Below are 16103 nucleotides of genomic sequence, written 5' to 3' on the forward strand. Positions count from 1 at the left end.
AATGTAGTGCTCCCAGAAGCTGATTCCTGCCGCACCTTCTAACGGCAGTCCAGAGGCAGATCATAAAGGACTCAGGCGTGTAAGCGTTTGGGGAAGCCTGAAAGAGTAAAATCACATAATGAGAGACACCGGAGGAACATAAACTGCTCCCTGATCCGGCACAGCTCAGGCCTATAGGTGTTATGCCAGTGGCGCAAACCGCCATTTTCAGCAGAGCCGAGTAGGAGTGAGAGGCGTGGACCCGACCTTTCTGGAGCTAGCATAGCAGCGGACACAGCCTAATGGAGCAGGGGATGAGTCGGTAGTTGCACCGATAGCCACCAGCAACACAGCGCTGCCCAGGTAAAGAGAGGGGAGAGTGGGGGCCCATAACCCATAACTATAAGGACACGCTAGCCACGGTGCACCCTCATCCAAGGGACTTATGTGCAAAGAAAACCGGAGGCTGGGGTAATAAATGCAGACATTTTTTCAGCCATACATGGAGGCCTAGAGGTGCAAACACCGGTCTGTAGCACAGACACAATTACATTCAAGCAGTACAGATAAAAACAGTCTGTGGCTGCCATCACCTCCTATAGTTTGTTACACAACTAGAGTCACAACACTGTAGCCCCACAGGAGAGGGTATGAAATCATTAAACATACAGTAAAGTAAACCTTGCAACCAGCCAGAAGAGAAAAAAGGGTTATAGAACACTGTAATTGCTACCCTAAGCATTAACCTTATTCAGGGAGTGACTTTCCAGAGACATTAAGTGCAATTGTATTGCAAGAATAAAGCAGCATAAAATAGCATCAGTGTAAAGTCACCATAAGAATCAACACTACCATGGAGTCCAGAAGACAGCAAAAACAGACAAAATTCAAAAACCAGTAAATTCCTCAGGATCTAAAATGAACTCTTTCTTTAAGACAGTGATCACACCGAATGTAACAACACCAAACTCCCCCACATCAGACATAGAAGAAGAAAGGGTTAGTGCAGATGACACCCCCCACGAAGATGAGTCTCCCCTCACCAGAGCAGACCTGAACGCATTACCCTCTAAGGAGGATTTCTCAACCTTTATGCAGCAGGTCAGTCAATTAATCCGGGATGGTCTGGCTGAAGTTAAAAAAAATATTACTGATCTGGGTAACAGAGTAGTACAGCTTGAGGAATATGCTGGGGAAGTGTCAGAGACCACAAATTTAACAACACTACAACTTCAACACCAAACCACGGAGATCATACAACTGCAAAACCAGATAGAGGACTTAGACAACAGGGGCCGCAGACAGAATCTAAGAATAAGGGGTATCCCTGAAACCATCTTGCCTGCGGCACTGCAACAATACCTGCAAAACTTGTTCTGCTTCCTGCTGGACACAGACCCCGACACAGACATAATGCTGGACAGAGCTCACAGAGCGCTGAGGCCGAAACCTCAGCCCTCTGCACCACCTAGGGATGTTATCCTGAAATGCCACTATTTTCAAGATAAAGAGAATATCTTAACAGCAGCGAGAAAGAAATCGCCTGTCCGTTACTTAGACACCCCTCTGCAAATATATGCAGATTTAAGTCCTCTCACCTTATCAAAACGCTGAGAGGTGGGATTCCTAACCAAACACCTGAGAAGTCTGGGAATACCATATAGCTGGGGCTTCCCCTTTTCCTTGAGGGCACTAAAAGATAATAAAGAGGCTATTTACAGAGACTTAGAAGATCTGTACACTTTTTGCACACAATTAAATATTGCAAAACCAAAGATACCCGCAGAAGGTGGCGGGGGACAGGATGAAGACTCAGCACGGCGCCTACCACCGAAAGCACAGAGGCAGAAATGGACAACGGTCCAGAGGAAATTAAAGCCGACGGCCCCGAAGCATACGCATAGAGAATCTAATGGCACAGTTCCACCATGAAGACAGAAACAACCACATCAATAGGACTTTCCTTAGTATAGAACAGATCCAACATTGATACTGGGCAAGAAAATAGTGCAAACGGTTCATTTGGCTGGTTAAACAGTAACAAGTTTCTTTTATATTTATAACCGTTTTTTTCATTTGTACCAATAAGTTCTTAATTATGGACATAGACTTTATTGCATATACTCTGGACATGCATTCATTTCTATAATACAGTTGGCAGGAACAGCAGCAACATTTGGATTGCTGTTACCTCCCATTTTCAGTAGAATGAGATTAGTTTATAAAATGTTAGATATTATTGTTATGTTCACTGTTAGTAAGTTAATTAGTGCTCATGTGTTCCTTTTTGGTCCATTTACAGAAATATTTCGATAGAAGCAATGGTTATCTCTTGCAGCCACAAGGGTTCTGTCCTGGTCCTCCGGGCTGGGGGGTGAAGCGGACGCCTCCAGGAGGTGGTATTATCATTCAAGGTAAGACTACACACCCAAATTTGATACGACACAATGCATAGAAATATAGGCATAATATCTCAGAACACCAAGGGACTTAACTCCCCCTCAAAAAGATCTATAGCGTTGAAGTGGTTTGCTAAACTGAAAAGCTCGGTCATATTTGTACAGGAAACCCACTTCCCCAAAAATGCAGAGCCCAAATTCTCATCAAGAGACTTCCCAATAGGGTACCTTAATTCCAATGATAAGAAGAAAAACGGGGTTGGTATTTTAATACACCGCAATACACCTTTTCAGTTGATCAAAACAGTGGGTGACAAAGAAGGTAGAATACTCATAGTGGTAGGCTTAATGTATAAAAGACCAGTGACATTAGTTAATGTGTAAGCGCCTAATGCTAGCAGAACACTCTTCTTTAAAAGACTACTTTCGTTAGTCCTAGAAAACAAGAAAGGCGTATTGATCTTGGGGGGTGATCTCAATGTAACCATGGACCCCCGGTTGGACACGACCGTTCCTAACACTAATGCAGCTCATAGACCCCCAGACTTTGTATATTGTTGCCTTCGACAATTGGGTTTGATAGCTATATGGAGGATACAACATCCCCAACAAAGGAATTATACATTTTATTCTAACCCTTGGGCTTCATATTCACGGCTAGATTATCTTTATATTGACCAATCAAGTCTATCTCTTGTAGTAGACTCAGATATCCAACCAACCACATGGGCTGATCATTCAGTAGTCTCCATCTCCTTAAAATGGCCAGAAATCCCAGTCAGTCCTTATATATGGAGACTAGATGAATATCTCCTACGCCACCCATCAACATATCAATCTCTAACCACATCAATCACAGAATACTTTCAGTTCAACACAAGTACAGATGTACCACCACTTAGTGTATGGGAAGCGCACAAGGCAGTAGTTTGAGGGGAATGCATCAAACACAGAGCTTATCTTCACAAAACACACAATTTGGCGGTTAACTCCTTACTCTCCAGACTGCATGACTTAGAACTAGAACATAAACAACGGCCAAAAGACCCAAACCTCCTATCATTAATAATTAAGGTTAGGGCGGATCTTAACAGCATACTCACAAGGGAGGCCCAGAGGACAGCACAAAAATTGAGAAAGACCTTTTTTTTCAAAGGAAATGGAACAGGCTCCATGCTAGCAAGGGCTCTGAGGACTAAAACGGGTCTAACACATGTACACAAAATACAAAAGCAGAATGGGACGGATACTCATGACAGCAAAGAAATTGCGGATAGTTTCAGAGACTTCTATGCAAGACTTTACAACTTAAAACCACTGGGCACACAGACACACTTAGAGGAAATGGTCCGATATATCCATGCTGCCAACCTAAACCCTTTGACTTTAACCCAAAAGAGAGATTTGGACATGCCAATAACCCTAAAAGGCATACTGACTGTTATCTCCCATCTCCCAGCGGGAAAAGCCCGGGTTCAGACGGGTTCACTAACTCGTACTATAAAACTTTTAAGCATATACTAGCCCCCCATCTCTTGACCTTGTTCCAGGCCATAGACAATAACCTAAAATTTTCACCGGACATGTTAATGGCACACATTGCAGTAATATTAAAGCCAGACAAACCACAGGAACTACCGAGAAGCTACAGACCTATCTCTTTACTTAATTCGGACATTAAGATATTTAGCAAAATAATAGCAAACCGTATAAATACAGTATTAAATGACATTATACATACCGACCAGGTAGGCTTTACGCCTCGTCGCGAAGCACGAGACAATACAATATGAGCGCTAATGTTATCGTCGTACGCAAAGTTTCATAATATACCGGCAGTTATAATGATGACAGATGCAGAAAAGGCGTTCGACAGGACAAATTGGCAATTTCTCAAAAAAACATTAGAAACATTCGGATTTGGAACCAAAATGATAGAGTCTGTAGCTTGTACACCTGCCCAAGCGCTATAGTTAGAGTAAATGGCTTGCTTTCAGATCCATTTACTATCCAAAATGGTACGCGACAAGGGTGCCCTCTCTCTCCCATTCTGTTTATATTGTCAATGGAGGTATTCGCAGCCCACATACGCGCCAATAAAGATATACGAGGCATCACTATAGGACCTAACGAATTCAAAATTGCTATGTATGCGGACGACGTCCTTTTTTCGGCAACCTCTCCCAGTAGTACCATCCCAATGATACTGCATGAAATCGAGAGATTCGGTGCTTTTTCAAATTTTTTAGTGAACCAAACAAAATCAGAAGTTTTGAACATATCACTTAGTCCAACAGAATTTCGCAAACTTTCGCGGGTTTGCCCTTTGTGGCTACAGTCAGAGTCAGTCAAGTATCTGGGTATCCACCTCTCCCCTAATCCCTCTACCCTCTTTAAGAAAAATTATCCCTTTTTAGTACCATATCAAGAGACCTCAATACTTGGGCAACTAAAACACTTTCATGGTGGGGAAGGATACATTCTATTAAAATGACGATACTACCCAAGATTCTATACTTACTACAAGCTCTACCAATACACCTCCCCTCCTGGTTCATAGCTCGGGTTCAAGGACAGTTAAATTCCTATGTATGAAGCAAGATTAGACCTAGAGTTAACAGAAACACTTTATACAGGCCCACGAGCATGGGTGGGGTGGGACTGCCAAAAATAGAGGAATATTATCATGCAGTGACTCTCCAGAGAATTTTAGACTGGCACGGTTCAACAACACACAAAGCATGGGTGACTACCGAATCCCATATCTTACAAGTTCCATTTGTAAGAGCGTTGTGTTGGGTCCCCTCTGATCTGAGACCAACGCAATGCAGACACTTAGATATACACAAACACCTTTTCAAAGTATGGGAGAAAATAAAAATACTATATCCTCATATCTCCTCCATTAGATCTCCACTATTCCCTATAGTTCTCAACACTGAGATGGTGGGGGGTTTGGATAAAGGATTTAGAAGACTCAAGGAATGGGGATATACAATCCCACTGTGCAGATTCATAGAAGAAGGGAAATTACTGGATAGACACAGGCTAGGGACTATTGCTGGCGGAAGGTTTACACATTGGCTTAAACACGCACAGCTTCAGCATTTCCTACAAACATCACCCCACAGAAAGGAATTTCTTCGCTCATTGACCCCTTTGGAAAAATTATGTGATAGAGAAACGATAATCCAGAGCCCCTTATCATTATCTCGCAGACTTTTATTAGAACCTCAAAACACCACATTACCAAATTTTAAAATAAGATGGGCTCACGACCTTCACACTGATAATAGGTAAGACCGACAGTCCTTGTGGTTTAAAGTCATGTAATATCCATATGGGACATGTATTAACTATGGAACACTGAGTTAGTTTGTAGAGTAGTAGTTAAATTGGTTTTGTTAATTCCTGCTGAACAGTATGAATAGACATAAGCGTAATGTATAATGACTGTTTGATACCTTATGTAAAATGAAAACAAAATAAATAAAAAAAAAAAAGTTAATTTAAAAAAAAAAAAAAAACAAGAATGCTAGGGTAGCTGTATTTTAGCCAGGGACAGAGATCTAGTTTTGGTTTCCACTGTTAAAGACAAGTTCTTGGCAACCTGGCAGAGACCCTATAAAGTAATTGCAAGGACAGGTGAAGTTAATTATAATGTAAGGCAATCGGGTAGGCAGAAGGAGGAGCAAATATATTATGTCAATTTATTGAAGCCTTGGAAAGAAAGTGAGGTCCTTGTTACTACAAAAGTATTAGCTAGTACTGTTAAAGATAAAAGTGAACCTGAAGTTAATGTTTCAGAAACCTTGTCTATACACCAAAAACGAGAGATAAGAGTTCCTCAGAATAAAGTATTTTCCACAATCCCCAGTAGAATTAATGTTATCAAACATGATATTATAAATGAACCAGAGAAAAAGATTAACCTTAAGCCCTACAGAATATCTTAAGCCCGTAGGGAGGCAATTAAAACAGAAGTTGGGAAAATGTTAGATTTGGGCATTACTGAGGAATCCCAATGGGTCAGGAGTAGTCCAATAGTTCTTGTACCAAAACCTGATGACACAATTCCATTCTGAAATGATTATCATAAACTGAATTCAATTTCAAAATTTGATGCGTATCCTATGCCAAGAATTGATGCGTTGGTAGAGAGACTGGGGAAAGCTAGTTACCTAACCACAATATACCTTACCAAGTGTTATTGGCAGGTGCCTCTCACAGAGCAGGGAAAAGAAAAGACTGCATTTTCCACACCTGATGGTCTGTTTCAATATTGTAACCCTACACGAGTTAGTTTCCAAGTCACAAATACCCAGAAACTGATGTAGTGGTAGGAAGTAACCAACTAAAGGCTCTGGACAACTCCTGGCAGAGACTGATTCAGAAATGTACAGTAGAGAATAAAATATGGGACCGTACCGGGATAGCGTAGCCACCAGGGATTATAGCTTGTGAGGTACCAGAGGGGTAAGAAGGGCCAAGGTCAAAACACAGTCTGAGGTTAAAGCCAGGTATCAATCTGGTCTTGGGAGGTACCAGAGAAGTAAGAAGAGCTAAGGTGAAAACACAGTCTGAGGTTAAAGCCAGATAAGGTTGTGATACATAATGAGGATTGGGAATCTCATCTTCCAAAAGTACAAGCTGTTTTGTATTTAATACAAAATGCTGGTTTAACAGCTAACCCTAACAAATGTACAATTGGCCTAGAAAAGGCTAAATACTTGGGCTATTCCATTGGTAGAGGAAAAATTGAAGCCATATAAAAGTGGCCAATGTCCCTAACTGAGAAGCAAGTAAGGGCTTTTATTGGGTGTGTTTGTGTATTACAAGATATTTATTTAACTTTGCAATGATTACTAGCCCTTTAACTTATTTGACTAAAGCAAAATCCCCTGTAGTTGTTAAATGGTCTACAGAAGCAGAAAAGCATTCAGACAGCTTAAGGAGGCCATATGTGATGAGTCAGTTCTGATAACCCCTGACTTTTCCAAAGAGTTTTTTACAGACGGATGCTTCAGATGTGGGTCTTGAGGCAGTCCTTTCTCAAGAGAGACTGGGGGAAGAGCACCCTGTCTTGAATTTGAGTAGGAATCCTCGTGAAAGGAAATACGCTAAAGTGGAAAAGGAGTGTTTGCCAATAAAATGGGCGGTTGACACTCCAAAATGTTATCTTTTAGGGAGGAAGTTTATACTGGGAACTAATCATGCTCCACTTACATGGATGAGGTGAAGCAAAAAGAAAAACAGTAGAGTTCCTGAGTTTGTAAGCATATAATATTTTGATTGAACACAGACTAGGAAGTAAACAAGGAAATGCTGATATCCAGCATTCTATCCAGAATGCAGTCACTTGTTGCTAAGGTCGCTTATCCCAGTAGGTCTGAGCTGGGGGGAGAGAGGATATGTGACAGAGCTAATGGGATTGTGTATAATCACAAATTCTTCAATGTTCTTGGTGCAATTGAAAATATACTAATAATTGTGTACCATGTGCCGGCAATCCACTCCACAATTTGGTTGTGACAGAGAATTGCAGGTGAGGAGTCCAGTTCAGGTTTTTCCAACAAGCTAAGGTTTTCTCACCTGCAGTTAATTAATGTCAATCAGCTGAAGCTGCTAATGAGAACCTGTATGTGAAACAAAGAATATATGCTGAAGTTGTGCTACTGTCTATTGGTTCTAGGCCTGTAAGTTTTTAAATCAGTAGTTTTGCAGTTGTGTAGAGAAGCCACAAAACTTTAGTCAGAGATACTTTATTCTGTTAAATAAGCGCAATTGTGCAAGGATTTTGTTTTTGTTTATGTTAAAACTGTATACCTACAAATTGCCTGAATAACTAGGCCAAGGCTTTTACATCTAAATCCAGTTAGAAGTCGATGTCAATAAGCTCGTGAGAGACTTAACACTAAAAAAATTCTTTTGGAATAAAAATAAAGGTGAATCTACCATATGTGATGAAACTGATTTAGTGATGAATATTGGTAAGATTGGCGTATGCAATCCCTCTGACATCACAGATTTCGCTGATACTTGTGACTATTTATCATTACATGACCTTCTTCATGAATCTTGTGTCTCTGATACTCCCCACAACATGATAGGTGCACATGGAGGTTTTAAACCCCGTTCAGTTTTCTACCCTACTAGGGAACGGGGACCCTTCCTAGAAGCTTTCCACCACAGAATAGAACAAGACCTCATTGATCTGAGTAAAAACCACAAACATGTCTTTCCCAATTTAAATACATCACAGCAACAGGCCCTCACACATTTGCAGAGTAGAAAGGATATTATCATAAAGAACTCTGATAAAGGGGGAAGTATAGTCATTATGAATAAGTGTGACTATGTAGCAGAGGCAAGAAGGCAGCTCTATGATGTAAATGTATACGACAAATTGAGGGGTAACCCGATTTGACTTATCAGAATCAATTATGGGATTTGTTGGATGATGGCTTGCATATGGGTATAATCGATCAAGATACTAGAGACTTTTTATTTGTGGCCAGACCGGTCATCTCAATCTTCCACCACCTCCCCAAGGTACACAAATCCTTGGAGTAGGTGCGTGGAAGACCTATTGTCTCAGGAATAGGCTCATTATTTGAAAAATTGTCCGGCTGGGTTGAGTCTCTACTGCAGCCATTTGTACATATGTTGCCCTCTTTTGATAGGGATACAAAACATCTCCTAAAGACATTGGAGGAAGTTCAATGGGATGCAAACTGCTCGTGGCTAACAATAGATGTTGTCTGATTGTATTCTGCTATCCCGCATTCTTGTGGTCTAGTAGCCATTGAAAATGTTTTGAACTTGTATAGTAATTATGATGATGGATTAAAGAGTTACCTATTAAGGGTTATTGAGTTTTTGCTCAGTCATAATTTTTTTGAATTTGGTGGTGAGTTCTTTCTGCATAGACGTGGGACCGCTATGGGGGCAAAATTTGCCCCAGCGTACGCCAACCTCTTTATGGGTTGGTGGGAGCGGTCCCACGTCTATGCAGAGAGAAATCCCTACAGGAAGTACATAAAAGTGTATAAAAGATACATAGATGATTTGCTGTTGATCTGGACGGGTACACAAGCTGAAGCACAAGAATTTGTGAGCTTCTTGAATGACAATAGAGTTAATTTGGAATTTACTTTTGAATACCATGGCTCTCAAATTCCTTATCTTGATATTATCCTTATGGGAGATGTGGCTAGTGGTCAAATTGATACAACTCTGTATCGCAAACCAATTGCATCTAATGCATTCTTGCATGCCCGTAGCAACCACCCCTCACATACGGGATTTGGTATTGCTAAAGGGCAGTTTATCCGTATTAAACGGAACTGCTCGAGGGATCTTCACTTTGAAAATGAGAGCATTATCCTAAAAAACCAACTAAGAGAAAGAGGGTACAAAAACAAGGTAATTAACAGAGCTTACCTTGAAGTAAGCAGGATGCCCAGAAGTGACTTGATACATGGAAGTTGCCATGGACAAGTTATTAATAAGTTTGATAAGGATAAACCTACTTTTGTTACCACATTTAGTCCTCAGTTTGGGGCTATCTGTGAAATAGTAAATAAACATCTTCCCATACTGTCGGCAGAAGACAGTTTGAGGAACTATACCTCAGAAGGATGTAAATTTGTTGCTAAAAGGGGTTACACCTTAGGGAATATACTCTCACCAAGTATGTTAAAGATGGATAAAACATCTACAAGTAGTTGGCTTCAAGTAAAAGGTCATTACAAATGTCACTACAGCAAGTGCATAGCATGTAGCTACGCAAAGACTACACGTACCTTTCAGTCCAAAATGACTCAGAAAGAGTATAATATTCTTGATCTGACCAATTGTAGAACCACACATATTGTGTATCTTGTAGAATGCTCTTTATGTGACAAGCAATACGTTGGGTGCTCGACTAGAGAAGCACAGACACGTATATGTGAGCACCTAAGAAATATTGAATTATCAATTGAATGCTCAGGCTTGACACAACATTTTATACAGGTGCACAATCAAGATGTGAGCAGTTTAAAATGGCAGATCATTGAGTATATTAGACCCTCTTTTAGGGGGGGTGACAGAGCACAGAGAGTTTTGTTTAGAGAAGCTTACTGGATTTTCCAGTTAAAAACTCGCAGACCAGGAGGTCTGAATATAGATCACGATGTCATTAACTTCTAGCAAAGAAGATGATTTGAATATTTAATCTAAAGACATTATGTTCCTTACATTTTGCTTAGGGTCAATTCATTGATTATAGCTAGGAGACATGTATATATAAAAAATACAGCACCATAGAGTAGTTTGGTTGTGAATTATAAAGTTGTGTATACATACTTGCATATTGGTAGTACATATATGGTGGACTTTGAAATATTTAGGTAAAATAATATGTAGGTATAATTAACAGGGTTAACAGTTGAGTATATATTTGAATATTTAGGAAGGAAGGGTTGAATTTATTTTGAATTAGTAGCATTTCATATAATGTTTTTCAAAAACACCCCCAAATATTCAGAGTGTAATTGTAAGGATTCCAACGTGACCCTAATATAGCTTTATTCCAAGTATAGAATTAATACAGTTATGCTTAGGGATAGATACCTCTTTTTACGTAACCACTGTATTTTACACAAATTTATAATCTTTTGTTTACTTTTCCTTTCTGTAAATATGCAGTATTGGTATTTGTGTCATAAGGGTATTTGCCTCTCAATGTATCATGGTGTGGTCCCTTTAAATATGTTCATGATCACAGCAGGACTGGGATTTTCAATCAGTTTAGGGCTATTTAAGCCCTGAATGGTTGAGAGTGACTATGTCTATGAGTAAGGCTAGTTGGAAGCCGAAACGCGTGAGACTACATTACTAGTCCTGCTGTGACTTTTTTGTTTTATATTGTTTTAAGCCTGTTCCTTTTCCTGCAATAAAAGAGACTTTCTTTCTAAAAACGCCTTGAGGTTTGCCGGATCTTTTGTTTCTGCAAATCTAAATCCAGTGTTGTGGAGTACTTTCTGCTGTAAAGACTGTGTGTCAAAGCTGTTCTCTTAACAAAATCCAAAGGAGAAGGTTATTTTAGTCACAGTATATATAAATGTGTGGTTTTATATATGTGTGTGTTTGTGTAAGTATCACCCTCTGATATGTTTATTATATATTTTTATATTGTATTCTTTCTCATTTGCTGCATAGATTGTAAGTTTAGAAAAACACCTCTAATTGTTAGTTTTTATTAAATCATATATATATAGAATCCTAGAAATTTTGGAAGGTGAACAGATAATATGGAACCATGAAGCATCTGTTTGAAATATTTAGAAAATATGCTATGTACACTTTAGAAACTGACACAAAAAATTCACTTTATTCTATAATGTATGGTTTGTCTGCTTTTTGTTATTCCTACAAATTATTTTTTCTAAAAGTGCTTGTTCTGCTAAAAATCAGGTATGATACACATCGGTATCTTTACAGACAAAGCACTTAAATTTGGGTTTTTAAATGCATGAAGTTTAATGACTAAAAGTGGCTTTAGCACATAGGTGTGAAATGGTTCAGCATTAAAAGGGCTCAACTGGCTTTAGGAGTTTATAAGGCTTTGGGATTACAGGTTCAATTGGCTATTTAAACATCGGAGGCTTTTGGGACTGAAGTGAAGAACAAATAGTAAATCAGGCTACCTAATGTCCTTAGCAGATTCCAAGCAATATTTAAGATGTCTAGCAACCTCAGGCCTATATAGAATAGCCAGTTGTTTTTATGATTTGAACAGAGGAACCACAATTCATTTTCTGAGAAGAAACTGAGGTCTGAAAACCTCATATTTTTTGATCGATGATCACGTAATGATTAAAACCCACCTAAGTAGCAGTCTAGAGGTGGGCAAATCTACCAGCATACTAGTCTTACAAGTTAATAAGGTTAAAGACACAATGCAAAAGATTCACAGGAAGGATACTGAAGGACCTACTAAATTAAGATCCCATACAGGAATGTAATCTTTGAAGACAGGACAGATTCCTCTAAGGGCCTAAAAGAATATCAATATCAAGATGGAATCCAGTCTTTAAATGAGAAGAAACTAGAAAAGTATGGAAACCTGAACGTTTTGGAGACTTATGGATAAACCCATATTCACAGAAACGTGAGATAATTGTGGGTATTTTCTCCTGTTAAGTGTGGTCAGTCCACGGGTCATCATTACTTCTGGGATATTAACTCCTCCCCAACAGGAAGTGCAAGAGGATTCACCCAGCAGAGCTGCTATATAGCTCCTCCCCTCTACGTCACCTCCAGTCATTCTCTTGCACCCAACGAATAGAATAGGATGTGTGAGAGGACTGTGGTGATTATACTTAGTTTTATACCTTCAATCAAAAGTTTGTTATTTTATAATAGCACCGGAGTGTGTTATTCCTTCTCTGGTAGAATTTGAAGAAGAATCTACCTGAGTTTTTTCTATGATTTTAGCCGGCGTAGTTAAGATCATATTGCTGTTTCTCGGCCATCTGAGGAGAGGCAAACTTCAGATCAGGGGACAGCGGGCAGATTAATCTGCAAAGAGGTATGTAGCAGCTTATTATTTTCTGACAATGGAATTGATGAGAAAATTCTTCCATACCGATATAATGTAAACTCAGCCTTAAATGCAGTAGCAGTAACTGGTATCAGGCTGTCATGTATGTATATTTTACACTTCAGTATTCTGGGGAATGGCTCTTCACTGGAATTATACTGTATGCATAAGACTTTAGCCTAATTTGCAGGGACTAGCAACAGGCTTTTTAATAACACTTAATTTATTTATGTTAAACGTTTTTTGCTGGCATGTAAAATCGTTTAATTTTCTGAGGTACTGGGTGAAAAAATGTTTTGGGCACTATTTTTTCCACTTGGCAGTCGTTTTTATTTAATTTATGACAGTTTACTGATCTCTCTCACTGTTGTGTATGAGGGGGAGGGGCCTTTTTTGGCGCTTTTGCTACGCATCAAAAAATCCAGTCAGAAGTTTATTGTCTTCCCTGCATGATCCGGTTCATCTCTACAGAACTCGGGTCTTCAAAACTTGTTTTGAGGGAGGTAATCACTCACAGCAGAGCTGTGAGATTGTAGTTGACTGTGATAAAAAACGTTTATTTCTGTATTTTTTTTCTGCTATCAGGGTTAGTTATCCTTTGCTAATGGGAGCAATCCTTTGCTAAAAGTGTGTTTCTTACAAAGATTTGATGCTATAACTTTTCAGTTTATCAATTTTCAACTGTCATAACTTTTTCTGTGCTTCTTATAGGCACAGTACGTTTTCATATTATAGTAAATTACTTGAAAAGTATTTCCAAGTTGCTAGTTTATTTGTTAGTGTGTTAAACATGTCTGATTCAGAGGAAGATATCTGTGCTATATGTGCTAAAGCCAAAGTGGAGCCCAATAGAAATTTATGTACTAACTGCATTGATGCTACTTTAAATAAAAGTAAATCTGTACAAATTGAACATATTTCACCAAACAACGAGGGGAGAGTTATGCCGACTAACTCGCCTCACGTGTCAGTACCTGCATCTCCCGCTCGGGAGGTGCGTGATATTGTAGCGCCGAGTACATCTGGGCGGCCATTACAAATCACATTACAGGATATGACTGAAGTTTTGGCTAAATTACCAGAACTAAGAGGTAAGCGTGATCACTCTGGGGTGAGAACAGAGTGCGCTGATAATATTAGGGCCATGTCAGACACTGCGTCACAATTTGCAGAACATGAGGACGGAGAGCTTCATTCTGCGGGTGACGGTTCTGATCCAAACAGACTGGATTCAGATATTTCAAATTTTAAATTTAAGCTGGAAAACCTCCGTGTATTACTAGGGGAGGTGTTAGCGGCTCTGAATGATTGTAACACAGTTGCAATACCAGAGAAATTGTGTAGGTTGGATAAATATTTTGCGGTACCGTCGAGTACTGACGTTTTTCCTATACCTAAGAGACTTACTGAAATTGTTACTAAGGAGTGGGATAGACCCGGTGTGCCGTTCTCACCCCCTCCAATATTTAGAAAGATGTTTCCAATAGACGCCACCACACGGGACTTATGGCAAACGGTCCCTAAGGTGGAGGGAGCAGTTTCTACTTTAGCTAAGCGTACCACTATCCCGGTGGAGGATAGCTGTGCCTTTTCAGATCCAATGGATAAAAAGTTAGAGGGTTACCTTAAGAAAATGTTTGTTCAACAAGGTTTTATATTGCAACCTCTTGCATGCATTGCGCCTGTCACGGCTGCAGCAGCATTTTGGTTTGAGTCTCTGGAAGAGACACTTGAATCAGCTCCATTAGATGAGATTACACACAAGCTTAAAGCCCTTAAGTTAGCTAACTCATTTATTTCGGATGCCGTAGTACATTTAACTAAACTTACGGCTAAGAATTCCGGATTCGCCATTCAGGCGCGCAGAGCACTGTGGCTAAAATCCTGGTAAGCTGATGTTACTTCTAAATCTAAATTGCTTAATATTCCTTTCAAAGGGCAGACCTTATTCGGGCCCGGGTTGAAAGAAATTATCGCTGACATTACAGGAGGTAAAGGCCATGCCCTGCCTCAAGACAGAGCCAAACCTAAGGCTAGACAGTCTAATTTTCGTTCCTTTCGTAATTTCAAAGCAGGAGCAGCATCAACTTCCTCTGCACCAAAACAGGAAGGAGCTGTTGCTCGCTACAGACAAGGCTGGAGACCTAACCAGTCCTGGAACAAGGGCAAGCAGGCCAGGAAACCTGCTGCTGCCCCTAAGACAGCATGAATTGAGGGCCCCCGATCCGGGAACGGATCTAGTGGGGGGCAGACTTTCTCTCTTCGCCCAGGCTTGGGCAAGAGATGTCCAGGATCCCTGGGCGTTAGAGATCATATCTCAGGGATATCTTCTGGACTTCAAATCCTCTCCCCCAAGAGGGAGATTTCATCTGTCAAGGTTGTCAACAAACCAAATAAAGAAAGAGGCGTTTCTACGCTGCGTACAAGATCTTTTATTAATGGGAGTGATCCATCCGGTTCCGCGGTCGGAACAAGGACAAGGGTTTTACTCAAATCTGTTTGTGGTTCCCAAAAAAGAGGGAACTTTCAGGCCAATCTTGGATTTAAAGATCCTAAACAAATTCCTAAGAGTTCCATCGTTCAAAATGGAAACTATTTGGACAATTTTACCCATGATCCAAAAGGGTCAGTACATGACCACAGTGGATTTAAAGGATGCTTACCTTCACATACCGATTCACAAAGATCATTACCGGTATCTAAGGTTTGCCTTTCTAGACAGGCATTACCAGTTTGTAGCTCTTCCATTCGGATTGGCTACGGCTCCAAGAATCTTCACAAAGGTTCTGGGTGCTCTTCTGGCGGTACTAAGACCGCGAGGAATTTCGGTAGCTCCGTACCTAGACGACATTCTGATACAAGCTTCAAGCTTTCAAACTGCCAAGTCTCATACAGAGTTAGTACTGGCATTTCTAAGGTCGCATGGATGGAAGGTGAACGAAAAGAAGAGTTCTCTCTTTCCACTCACAAGAGTTCCCTTCTTGGGGACTCTTATAGATTCTGTAGAAATGAAGATTTACCTGACAGAAGACAGGTTAACAAAGCTTCAAAATGCATGCCGTGTCCTTCATTCCATTCAACACCCGTCAGTAGCTCAATGCATGGAGGTGATCGGCTTAATGGTAGCGGCAATGGAC

General features: G+C 40.1%; 1 protein-coding gene across 1 annotated transcript in view; it reads left to right on the forward strand.

The window, feature by feature from the left end:
• Positions 1 to 16103, forward strand: part of LOC128644865 (uncharacterized) — a 504552-nt gene that overhangs the window by 131771 nt on the left and 356678 nt on the right. The window contains exon 2 of the mRNA XM_053697490.1: positions 2282 to 2393. Coding sequence (XP_053553465.1) covers positions 2282 to 2393 — 112 coding nt within the window. The remainder of the gene's footprint in view (positions 1 to 2281; positions 2394 to 16103) is intronic.

Source organism: Bombina bombina, chromosome 1, assembly GCF_027579735.1.
Source record: "Bombina bombina isolate aBomBom1 chromosome 1, aBomBom1.pri, whole genome shotgun sequence".
Taxonomy (NCBI): domain Eukaryota; kingdom Metazoa; phylum Chordata; class Amphibia; order Anura; family Bombinatoridae; genus Bombina; species Bombina bombina.